This window comes from Sphaeramia orbicularis, chromosome 7 (assembly GCF_902148855.1).
Source record: "Sphaeramia orbicularis chromosome 7, fSphaOr1.1, whole genome shotgun sequence".
Taxonomy (NCBI): Eukaryota; Metazoa; Chordata; class Actinopteri; order Kurtiformes; family Apogonidae; genus Sphaeramia; species Sphaeramia orbicularis.
In genome coordinates, this window is record NC_043963.1 from 10,185,692 (window position 1) to 10,199,516 (window position 13,825).

The 13,825-nt window shown below is 33.1% G+C and overlaps 1 protein-coding gene across 1 annotated transcript; it reads left to right on the forward strand.

Annotated features, from left to right (window-relative positions):
• The first annotated feature begins 92 nt into the window (after positions 1-92).
• LOC115422049 (chymotrypsin-like elastase family member 2A) lies at positions 93-13,713 on the forward strand. The gene is made up of 7 exons (XM_030138094.1): positions 93-132; positions 1,950-2,038; positions 3,765-3,862; positions 5,921-6,043; positions 9,666-9,802; positions 11,186-11,331; positions 13,495-13,713. The coding sequence occupies exons 1-7, from the start codon at positions 93-95 to the stop codon at positions 13,711-13,713; spliced, it is 852 nt and encodes a 283-aa protein (XP_029993954.1).
• Positions 13,714-13,825: the final 112 nt, after the last annotated feature.

Below are 13,825 nucleotides of genomic sequence, written 5' to 3' on the forward strand. Positions count from 1 at the left end.
TCTGCACCGGCGTCTTTTCCCAGGACAGAAGTTCACAACACTCGGTATAAAAACAGGTCTGTTCTTAAACGCTACACCGTCCACAGACAGACATGAGGACTCTAGTGTTCCTGACTTTGGTGGTAGCGAGCGGTAAGACAGTTTCAACCTTAAACCTCATTTTAACCCTTTCATGCATGAATTATGGGAGAACCTTCATCAAGATATTTTTTTCTTGAGTATTTTTATTCCTCCTTAGGCATGAAAAAAACAATGTGATCGAGGTTTTTTTTTTCATGTAGCTATAAAAATGTCCGCTCAGCTACACCAGGTAATTAATTTTTGAAGCAAAGAAAGATGTATTTAAAACCCAATAGGGTCAAAACACAGTAATGTCCCGTCAGAGAGCAAACTTTAATTGATTGCCATTCCATTTATTTCAATATGAAGTAGCTCCTTGTTTTGGAAAATCCCTTATGGGACCACTAAAGCAAAAATGAATTTAAAAGTAAAAATGTGGGTCATTTAGCAACACTAATCTGTCAAATTGCCTAAAATGTCCCATCAGAGAGATTTCGAATACTGTGTTTTGACCCAATAATAGCAGAAAGTGATCTGAAAACTATGGAATTAAAACATTTTTAATGCAGCTAATCTGATGTTTTCTCACATTTTAACATATTCTAATACTAGTTATTACTCACTTCATGGAGGTAATATGCAAAAAAAACCTTTTTGTTTAAAAGAAACCCTGTTAATTACAGTCTAACAATTAACAATTGATTTACACTCAAACATGTTAGTGCAGATCAGGTTTATCAAGAACAGAAAAGTCATACTAACTGTATGAATCCCAGTGTATGGGATGATGCATGAGCGTCTACTGTATTGGCTGATATGGAACTAAAACAACAAAATCCATGAATATACAAGAGAACAGCTGGAGAAGAACTGTCCACTGTAGTGACCAGTATGCATAAAAGGGGTAATGTAAATAAACTGGACAGCTAATCCATTTTTGGAAAGGAATTAATACAGATACAATATACATTTACAATATATGGACAAAAGTATTGTGACCCATTCATGTCACTGCTAACATGACTGAGCTACAAAACGCTAACAACAAATGATTTTAAATAATGAATATTTTGCGATAAATATCACTGCAATTGATGTTTTCATTTCACCTTTATGGTAAATTGTGCTTACATTTTTATCTCTGCTTACAGAATATGTCAGATTTTGTTCTTAATTTTTCTTCAACACTGAATTTTTTATTATTTTAAAAAAAAAAATCATTTTCAATCTCTACATTTCTGACACATTTGTCATGTTTTGACCATAAATAACCATCTGTTCTCCAGCTCTCATTCAGGAATAAATAAACAGACATTAAACTTACAAGAAATACAGATTTGACGTTTATTTTTATAATTATTAACAACGAATATGAATATTTTTATCATGATAATATTTCACCTCTATATGTGATGTATTGTTCACTACTTTTACTCATATTTTTTTTTTCTATATGGTTATTTTGGTGGTGAGATCACATTTAAAAACAATCCACACATTCCACGTTTTCTTTTCTGTCTGTTTTAGTCACATGATACACACAGGAGTTCGTACCTGATTGCATAACCATTGTTTTTGATGACTATTAATGGCCTAATCATTTTTTTCCACGACTGTATATGTTAATTGGGGACATTCACACCTCTGCTGTGAGATGTAACCCCCCCCACCCCTCTCCATATCCCCCACCTCCGATGGTCCCATAACTTCTCTGTAAACTCACATTAATTATGGGAATCATTGAAGTTGGGGGGTATTTATGGGGCTGACAATCTGGTTTTTCATGCTGCGTGGGTCATTTTAGGTGTACTCCAGTTTATCTGACTAAAAGGAAAAAGGAACCATAACCACATGACCTCCTGTTTCTGACTCACATAACCTTATTCCAGCCTATGGATGTGGCGTTCCCACCTTCCCCCCCGTGGTGAGCCGGGTGGTCTCTGGAGAGGACGTCCGGCCCCACAGCTGGCCCTGGCAGGTAACATGTGGACGGATGGACGGATTAGTTTTAATTATACCAACACAAACAGAAAGAGCATCACATTAGTGTGTTCTGTCCTGATTAGAATATCCTCAGAAATTTGGGGTCAGAGACACGTTTCAGTAAAATTCAGTGCCGTTCATAGCATTAATACCATTGATTTTCTTTGCAATTCCAAGTTTAACGCAGTCAGAAAATCATCATGAGTAAAATATACAAGTATGTATGTGTATAATATATGAATGGCTGTGGGTAATTGTAAGAATAAGATTAGATGAAATTAAATTAGAATAAATTAGATTAGATTAGATCAGATTAGATAAAAATTAGATTAAATTAGATTAGATTAGATTAGATCAGATTAGATTAAAATTAGATTAGATTAAATTAGATCACATTAAATTAAATTATATTAAATTAGATTACATTAGATTAAATTAACTCAGATTTAATTAGATTACATTAGATTAGATTAAATTAGATCCGATTTGATTAGATTAAATGAGATCAGATAAGATTAAAATTAGATTAGATTACATTACATTAAATTATATCAATTTAGATTACATTAGATTAAATTAACTCAGATTAAATTAGATTAGATTACATTAGATTAAATTAACTGAGATTAGATTAGATTAGATTACATTACATTGAATTAAATTATGTTAAATTAGATTACATTAGATTAAATTAACTCAGATTAGATTACAGTAGATTAGATTAGACTTTATTGAACCCACAAAAGGGGAAATTCAATGGTCAAGGCAGCAACAGAATAAAGCAAAAGAAAGAAAGTGTACATGCATAGATATAGTGCAAAAAACAAACAATAAAATAAAAATAAATAAATAAATGTCATAATTTGTTTCAATGTTAATAGTTGTCTTTTGGTCCTAAAAGTTGAGGAAATTTGAAGAAATTCCGTGTTAATTATAAATGACAAACCACATAAAGGATTCTATTGGGTGTCTATGTATATTATATATATATATATATATATATATATATATATATATATATATATATATATATATATATATATATAATTATTGTACTTTACTATTTTATATTAATATTATTTTTATTATTATATTAAGAGTTTGGTTTAGACCAGTTCTAAATGTAAAGTGTCATGAGATTTTTGCTATGATGTGGTGCTATACAAGTAAAATTTGACCAATTGATTAATAAATAAAACGAGGTAAAATGTAGTTTCTCAGCTTTTCATGTTCATCAGATATGATTCATTTGGACGTTCAGAGGCTCCATAATGAACATGGAAGCACCGTCGTGTCAAAGGGTCCAATCCGGCCCTCAGGATGAATTTGTGAAATGCAAAAATTCCACTTAAGATCTGAAGTCATTTTCATTTAGGGGTCACATACAGACTAATATGGTCTCAAGTGGATCAGACCAGTACAATACGATCATAATAACCCAGAAATAATGATTAACATTATTATATTTATAATATTATAAGGTTTTCCTTTGTTGTTCCTGTTATTCACATTTTTAAAGGATAGTTTGAAGATGTAAACATTTTCATTTTGTAATTTAACTTTTTTCACTATAAAACATAGAGAAAAGTTCAGATTTAACATTACTTACAGGTTATTACATTATTATTTGACTGGTCCTTGAGTTCATATTGGGCTGTACAGTATGTGGCCCCTGAACTAAAATGACTGTGACACCCCTGCATTTATGTGTGTTTTTGCAGATTTCTGTCCAGTCCGACAGCAGTGGGCGCTGGAGGCATGTCTGTGGAGGAACCCTGATCTCCTCCACCTGGGTCCTGACGGCTGCACACTGCATCAAGTACGTTCACATCAACACTGAAAACTGGTCTTTAACAGCAACAACAGGACAAGAACTCCAACATGTTCCAGTTTTTACCATCAATGACTCACATCTGTTTCCATCTTCTACCTTCTGTTTCCTCTGTTAATTCTGCTAATTAGCCCTTAGATGCATGAGTGTCTGGACCCTGCACTCTTCCATGAGTGGGTAAAAAATGACCTGCGTTAAAATCCTTGTGTTTTTATGTCATGTTTGTCATTTTCCCATGTTAAAAAAAATCATTTGTATTATATTTTGATCCATAAAGGAATGATTTCATGTTTGAAATATTTTTAAATGATTTTTTTTTTTTTTTTTTTTTTTTTTTTTTACATTTTTAACCATTTTAAAATGTTTTTAAACCTTTTGTGTTTGATGCTTGCCGGTGTAGGTGGAAACCATCTGGTCCATAGTGTCTAAATCTCCTTTGGTTTTCCTCTAGAATGTAAAATGAATGGATGAATGAAGAATGAATCAAAAGTTCAGATGTAATTCCACTGAAAATGAATGCAGGTCATTTTCACCCACCTATGGAAGGTTGAGGTAGAAATTAAAAAAAACTACAATTTCATAAAATATATATGAGGTAACTTAAAAATTTAAATAGTATGATGTCAGTAACATGTTTTTTGAGGAATACCTGGAATATGAAATAATGACAATTTTTCTTTACAAACACTGCAAAAATCTAAATCTTACCAAGTGTATTTTTCTCATTTCTAGTCCAAATATCTCATCACACTTAAAATAAGACATAATCACCGAAAGAGTAACTTTTCAGTGAGATATAAGAACTGATTTTTAGACAATAGATCTGGAAAATCTTATTTAATTTAATTTTCACTTTTTCCATTGGCAGATTTTTTTTTTGTTTGAATTAAGAAAAAAATCTTGACTTAAGCAAAAAAATCTTGAATTAAGCAAAAAAAAAAAAATCTTGAATAAATCTTGAATCAAGCAAAAAAAAATCTTGAATCAAGCAAAAAAAATCTTGAATTAAGCAAAGAAATCTTGACTTAAGCAAAAAAAATCTTGAATTAAGCAAAAAAAAAATCTTGAATTAAGCAAAAAAAAAAAAAAAAAAATCTTGAATTAAGCAAAAAAATCTTGAATTAAGCAAAAAAAAAAAAAAATCTTGAATTAAGCAAAAAAAAAAAAAATTGAATTAAGCAAAAAAAAAATCTTGAATTAAGCAAAAAAAATTCTTGAATTAAGCAAAACAATCTTGAATTAAGCAAAAAAAAAAATCTACTGGAATCCAATGGAACAAGTGAAAATTATCTTGGTAAGATTTCTTGAAATAACATTTTCCAGAGCTATTGTCTAAAAATAATTTCTTATATCTCACTGAAAAGTTACTCTTTAGGTGATTGTCTTATTACCTCCGCCAAGGAGGTTATGTTTTTGCCAGGGTTTGTTTGTTTGTTTGTCTGTCCGTTAGTGTGCAACATAACTCAAAAAGTTATGGAAAGATTTGGATGAAATTTTCAGGGTTTGTTGGAAATGGGATAAGGAAGAAATGATTAAATGTTGGCGGTGATCGGGGGTGGGGGGGGCCCACGGGGGGGGCCACTGATCAGCCTTGGCGGAGGTCTGCGCTCTCTGAGTGCTTCTAGTTTTAAATGTGATGAGACATTTTTGACTAGAAATGAGAAAAACACACTTGATAAGATTTAGATCTCTGCAGTGAAGATACTGCAAGAAAACAACCTCACCAGCTGATTTTTGACCCACTTCTGCATCTAAGGGTTAATATTCCATCATGCCCATGCTTAACTAAAATCTTGCTCGGAAAAACTCCTTCGAACAAACAATCTAACGTAATTTTCTTTTCTAAGCTCCACATGGTCAGCTGTTTGTGGAAATAAACGACAAAACAGAGTAGATCAAAAACAAACACTATAATATAGACCAAACATCCCAGTCATGCATCACCCATACAGTTATTAAGTATGTAGTCAGAGTGGCACAAACAGGAAGGTCAATACCACCGTCTAAAACCTGACCACTAACACTACGTCACCTGCCATCCCATAGTGACCGCTACAACTACAGAGTGGAGCTGGGAAAACACAGCCTGAAAACCAGCGAGGAGGGTTCGATTGCTCTGAGGGCAGATCAGATCATCACTCATGACAAGTACAACACACTGCTGAGCCGGTAAAAACAACAATTAATACACACATGCATACACATACACACACACACACACACACACACCTCAAAATGAGCTGAGAAGAACAAAAGTGACACATTAACTGGTGCATTTTAACATAAGGAAGGTGAAACATTAACCTGGTGGACCTACACTGTGTTTCGGCTAAAATTTGCTTAGAGGTCTTATTTCTGTCTTTGTGCATAAGAAATCAACATAAATGAATCCCTAAAGGAGGAAAGTTCTGCAAATTGACAGGATTTCAGTTCTGTTGCAACATGTTGATGGTCATATGAACTATGTTTTCAGCTCAAAAATGTCCAATTTCATCACAATTAATGCTATATTTTCATGTCACAAATGGCCAAGTTATATTTGAACTGAATTTACCTGAAAAACAAATATTCTATTCTTTTACAGGGTGGGGAAGCAAAATTTACAATGAACATTTAGTTGTTTTTTCTCAGCAGGCACTACGTCAATTGTTTTGAAACCAAACATATATTGATGTCATAATCATACCTAACACTATTATCCATACCTTTTCAGAAACTTTTGCCCATATGAGTAATCAGGAAAGCAAACGTCAAAGAGTGTGTGATTTGCTGAATGCACTCGTCACACCAAAGGAGATTTCAAAAACAGTTGGAGTGTCCATAAAGACTGTTTATAATGGAAAGAAGAGAATGACTATGAGCAAAACTATTACGAGAAAGTCTGGAAGTGGAAGAAGCAACAAAAAACGTACCAAAGCTTTTATTAAAGCTCTCAAATCCAAAATCCTAAAGGATCCAACCAAATCCATGAGAAAAATGGCAATTGAACTTGAGGTAGACAACAAGAGCGTTAGAAATGCAGTAAAATAGGATTTGAAGTTAAAATCTTACACAAGAACACCAAAACACTTGTTGACAACAGCAACAAATCCAACTTTAGCAATTTTTGGGAATCATGTTTATGGCCGCCTTCTAGTCCAGATCTAAACCCTCTGGATTCTGCTGTTTGGGGCGTTTTAGAACATGCTACCGATAGAACATCACACAGCAATGTGGACTTTCTTAAAGATACTATTAAAGAAGAATGGGAGAAGTTGTCACCCGAATATTTGAGGAACACTTGCACAAGTTTCAGGAAGCGTGTGAAGGCAGTTATTGAGAAAGAAGGACACATAGAATAAAAACATTTTCTATTATGTACATTTTCTTGTGGCAAATAAATTCTCATGACTTTCAATAAACTAATTGGTCATACACTGTCTTTCAATCCCTGCCTCAAAATATTGTAAATTTTGCTTCCCCACCCTGTAGATTCCCCAGTTTTTCTTACAAGATTATATCCTACATATCACATTTTATTTTTAAAGGTTGCAATATGGAGTATGGTGCTGATCCATCCTGCTTATGTTACGCCAATACATACATGAAGAATGTCACGCGTCACTTTTTAAATCAACAATTTCCGTTAACACTTTATAATAAGTACACACTGTGAAGCATTAGTTAAGCATTAACAAATACTGAATTCATTGTTTATAAAACATATTTCTGACACAAATGCTCATTAGTATATAATTTATAAGCACAGTTATAAATGTTTCACTCATCATTCATAATCATAATCATTCATCATTCAGTCATACAGTTTGTTTGATAATCCCATGTGCTTGTCTTTCCTTTGTTAGAATGACTGAGACTTTTGTGAGTCTTTAGACATTGCCATCCTTTAAATCTCATTTGTAAATGTTTTATATGGCATAGATAGTGCACACTTTAGATGAGCTCACACCATATACTTAATTAATGAGTAGTAAGTGCTTTATAACTACCTGAAATAATGGATTCCTGTATTAATAACTGTTTATAGGACATCTATTGGAAAATAAATGTGTGAGTTAGTATAAAATACCCACTAACATATTCACTAACCATTAGTACATGTCTGAATAGTGTATGTGTGAGCATAAATGCACATCAGAACTGGTTTCTAAGTGATGCAATACTACATTTTTAAATGCTGAAATCATAATTTATAAAGTATGAAAATACAATCATTAAGCACATTGTAGATGAGCTTATTAATGATGGGTAAAACATTTATAACTGTGCTTATAAACCATATATTAATGAGTATTCATGTCAGAAATATGCTTTATAAAAGATGAATTCAGTATTTGTTAATGCTTAACTAATGTTCATAGCATGTACTTATTATAAAGTGTTACCCAGTTTTCTAATAATAAGCATTTTTATGAAGAAATAACAATTCTATATTGTTATTTCCTCTTTAGTTTGATGATAAACTATACAATAAATAATTCTGATCCTAGTTTTTGCACAGGGATCATTTGTGGAAACGGTGACATGGCTGCCGAGCATCAGTATGATGGGATCCGGAACAACCATGTCACATCCGTCCACTGACACATTTAGTGTTTTTTTGTCAGCTGTTATTGTTTTAGATCCACAATACTAACATTTATGAATAAGAGGAGAATTAGCAATAGTAAGTATATAAGTTTATTACTAATAAAGTACTGGTACTGACCAGAGCATCATGGGTAATGTCACGTCCGTCCACCAGCAAAAGTTTTCACATACACGTGCTATTCAAAATCCAATATTTCTGAAAATAGAGCTTCCACTGTCAAATAATATCAGTAGTCTGTGCACAAATGGATTAGCATTATTTCAACACAGTTCTATGCATTTCTTACACCTTTTTTTTTTTTTTTTTTTTTGACAAAAATGGCCACTCATTTGACCCCCTAAGTAAATTTTAGCTGGTTTGTCATCATACACTATATGGACAAAAGTATTTGGACACGTTGGATTCAGATGTTTATTTTCTAACAGGGCTCTGGGATACAAAACAATAATGACAAATGTTATAATATAGTTTTATATTGGGATAAATATCATTAGATTGTTTAGTTTGGTTTCAATTGTTACCTTTGTTTCCAAAATGCCTCAGAGATAGTTTTGACTTAATTTCTCTCAAATTGATTTTTTTATCCATGACTATAATTTTAAATGTTCTACCTCTAAATTTCAAAAATATTTTTCATGCTCTGACTGTAAATAATAATTTTCTACCACAACTAACCATCTACTTTCGTTACATCTCACTTATAAAGAAAAATCTCCCATTAAACTTTAAAACTTTAAGGACAGCTGTAAGATGTCCAGTTCATGATGATTTGAGGTAAAAACATCAGTATTTCCTTAAAGTTTAATGGGAGATTTTTCTTCCTATGTGAGATGTGAAGAACATTGATAGTTAGTTGTTGTAGAAAATTATTATTTACAGTCAGAGCATGAAAAATATTTTTGAAATTTAGAGGTAGAACATTTAAAATCATAGTCATGGATAAAAAAAAAAAAAAATCATTGTTGAGATAAATTAAGTAAAAACCATCTCTGAGGCATTTTGGAAGCACAGATAATAATTTAACCCAAACTAACCAATGTAATGATATTTATCCCAATATGAAACTATATTATAACATTAGTCATTATTGTTTTGTATCCCAGACCCATTAGAAAAGAAACACCTGAATTCAACGTGTCCACATACTTTTGTCCCTTAGTGTAACTGTCTGATGTGAGTGCGTTATTTCAACTTCCACAGTAACGACATCGCCATGATCAAACTGCCCTCCCCTGTCTCCTTTTCTGACACCATCGCACCCGCCTGCCTCCCAGACCGAGGCGTGGTCCTGCCTCACGGCGCTTCCTGCTTCGTCACCGGCTGGGGTCGACTGTCCAGTGAGTCAGCACACCTCAAATACAACAAATCTAGAACTCTACAAAACTGATTTAACAATAAAACTGAAGTAATGCATGTTGAGGGGCAAAAAAATGCAAATACTGTCCCCCTAAAGCAGCGGTTCTCAACTTTTTACAGTGGAGTACCCCTTGAAATATATATTTTTTTAGCCAACTGCCCCCAACTGTCACTTCAGCATTTTTGTTTGGAAAAAAATGAGGCAAAATTTGTTTTTATGCCAAAAGAGTCCGTTTTTATTTTCAAAACTACATAATAACAACAACATATATTTAACTTTAATATATTAAAACTAACAACTCCTTATCAGTAAATTTTGTGTGCAAAATATAAACTAAAAAGACTGATAAGAAAAATAAATGAACTGGTCATTAATAAATAAATAAAACTTTCATCAACAAAAAAATAATTACTTAATTACTCAAATAACGTCACCTTGAATAATATAAAATAGAAATGTTCTTAAAATGTTACCAAAGCTTAAACAAGATGATTGACAATAAAACTAACCCTCTCAGCCCAAAATATTATTGCACATGAACTGAGTTTTTTTGAACATTTTAGTGAGAATGTATAGTATTTTAGTTTTTTAAAAACGTTGAAATGAAATGATTTCATGAGTGTCAGTTTTATTATATGAATGTATTTATTGTGTAAATTAAGCATTAATTCTGATTATCTATTTTATATTCAGGACATGATGACTGATTTAACCCATTTAACAAACTACTGATCTAAACTGTTTAATACCTGTTGATTCATTAATTCTATCAATACATGTAAATAATTGGTGTAAAATACAGTTTGTCGTCTTTTCATGGTCATCAGATATGACCCATCTGGACGTTCAGAGGCTCCGTAGTTACCATGGAAACACCGTCATCTTGTACAACACTGATTCACCAGTAAAACCCATGGAGTTGGATCAATGACAGTGGATGGAGATACTTAATTTATGTTTAGTTAATGATATATTTTATTGAAAAAAAAAAAAAATCAATATTTCTTCAGTTTTCTTTGTTTTTAATATAATAACCTTTGAATTTACTCTGAGCTTTTATGAATATCTACATTATCAGAGAATTAAATATAAGAAAATATCTGATTTACACAAAAAAATCTTAAAACTAAAGAGGATAATATTATAATAAATGGTGATACATGACTTAAGAAAGATTAAATATAGAGGCGAAATAATTCAGGAACTGCCACAAAAGCAGCACTGGGTCTTCATGGGTTAATGTATTTTTCGTGTCCCTACTGGGCTCCTTCCAAGTCCCCCCATTTAAGACATACCCCTCTATAGCACCGTTTCCATTCTAAATCTCTGCTCTTACCTGTGTTTTCTGTTCCTTTGTCCACAGCCAGCGGTCCTCTGGCTGACATCCTGCAGCAGGCCCTCCTACCAGTCGTCGGCCATGAAACCTGCTCTCAGCCCGACTGGTGGAGCGTCCTGGCAACAGACGACATGGTCTGTGCTGGAGGAGATGGCATCACAGCTGGCTGTAATGTGAGTTAATAAAGGAGAGTCACTGAATAATAGTACAGTAATTTAACCAGTGATACTGATTCCACCTTCTGACCTCATGGACGACCTCAGAAAATGCTTATTGAAATCTAATAGTCTACAGTCGTGGAAAAAATTATTAGACCACTCCTTGTTTTCTTCAGTTTCTTGTTCATTTTAATGCCTGGTACAACTAAAGGTACATTTGTTTGGACAAATATAATAAGAACAACAAAAATAGCTCATAGTAGTTTAATTTCAGAGCTGATATCTATTGATTTTCCATGTTTTCTTGATAATAACCAAAATCACTTCAGTTCTTCCATCAATATCTATGGCATTGTACTGACAAAAACAGTGCTTTTAGGCATTCCATGTTTTCTTTTCTGTCTGTTTTGGTCACATGATGCACACAGGAGTTAGTACTGGATTACATAATCATTGTTTTTGATGAGTTCTGATGGTCTAATCATTTTTTTCTGCGACTGCAATACAAAACACTGAGCATAATATTAGAATAAATGTTAATGAATCACTTAAGAAAAGTTAAAAATAGAGGGAAAAGTATATATATATATTTAATCTAGACTTAGTCACAGTGTTTGAAAACCTGTCTGTCGATTGAAATGTTTACAGGTAGTGATACTCTCGTAGAATGTGGCCGACTTCTTTACTTTTAGATGACAGATTTTTTCACATACACGCAAAATTGTGCTAAAATATCCTGTGTTTAAATATGAATATGCTTTTAGGCATTCCATGGTTTCTTTTCTGTCTGTTTTAGTCACATGATACACACAGGAGTTAGTACTGGATTGCATAATCATTGTTTTTGATGACTTTTGATGGTCTAATAATTTTTTCCCGTGACTGTATTTAGCTTTGCACAGTTCATGGAAAAGGCACATTTATTCCTAACAGGTCTCCTGGGACAAACTGGCGACACATCCAGGCTGACTTCCTTTAATTTTTTATAGCGGACACAGAGTCCAGCAATCCTCTGGAGCTTAAGCATCTAACATACCACTCGAAACCATCCAGCCCATGGGATGAATTTGTAAAATGCGATAATTACACTGAAGATGTTAATTATTTTAGTTCAAGTTCCACCTTCAGCCCAGTTCAATCTCAAGTGGGTCGTATGAGTAAAATACTATCGTAATAACCTATAAATAATGACAACTCCAAATTTATCTCTCTGTTTGTGTTAAAAAAGTCAAATTACATGAAAATGTTCACATTTACAAACCATCCTTACACAAAAAATGTACAAACAAATATAAACATGACATGACACATGAGATGATATCATCTAACTCCTCGTTGGTTGCCGTGACAACCGTCTTCCTCCTCTTGCCATAAAACATCCAAGCAGCACTTGCGCACTGGAAAAAATCAAACTCTTATCAAGTGTATTTTTCTCATTTCTAGTCCAAATATCTCATCACACTTAAAATAAGGCATAATCACCTAAAGAGTAACTTTTCAGTGAGATATAAGAACTTAATTTTAGACAATAAATCTGGAAAATCTTACTTCATTAAATCTTACCAAGATAATTTTCACTTGTTCCATTGGCAGATTTTTTTTTGTTGCTTGAATTAAGCAAAAAAAAAATAAAAAATCTTGAATTAAGCCAAAAAAACAAACAAAAAAAAATCTGCCAAGGGAACAAGTGAAAATTATCTTGGTAGGATTTCTTAAAATAAGATTTTCAAGATCTATTGTCTCAAAAATCAGTTCTTATATCTCACTGAAAAGTTACTTTAGGTGATTACGTCTTATTTTAAGTGTGATGAGATATTTTGACTAGAAATGAGAAAAATACACTTGGTAAGATTTTGATTTTTTCCTATGCAAAAAAGTAAACACATGCAATAAAACAACTGTTATGTCATAAACTGACAAAAATCACTCATGTTCAGTATTTACAGCCTCAAAAATTCAACAAAATCTCTCGGAATCACTGCATCATGATATAAAAACCAACACGCTTCTTGATCTCACTGAGGCATGGGATTGGCCCCATATTTAATGTTTGCAGAAATTACCAAAAATAGTCAGGTAAAGGGTTAAAGGCATGAACTGGAAATGACTTAAGTGTTTTAAAAATAACCTAAAAGAAGTTGAAGTGTTTGTGGCAGCATCTGGTGTGCTAACCTGCAGGGAGACTCTGGCGGACCCCTCAACTGCCAAAACCCCGATGGCTCCTGGGAAGTCCATGGCGTGGTCAGTTTTGGATCCGGTCAGGGTTGTAACGTTTTCCAGAAGCCAACCGTCTTCACTAAAGTCAGCTCCTACATCAGCTGGATCAACACAGTGAGCGGCACTTTCATTTGTGATTACACGGCCAGGATACACCAGCAGAGGCGAACAAAAGCCTAGGCTTTAAAAAACAGGAAGTGGATTTTAACTGTCTTTTGTTGTTCAATTTACAGATTATGACCAGCTACTGAGGAAGTATGCTCGCCAGCAATAATAAAGCTCTAATTTATTT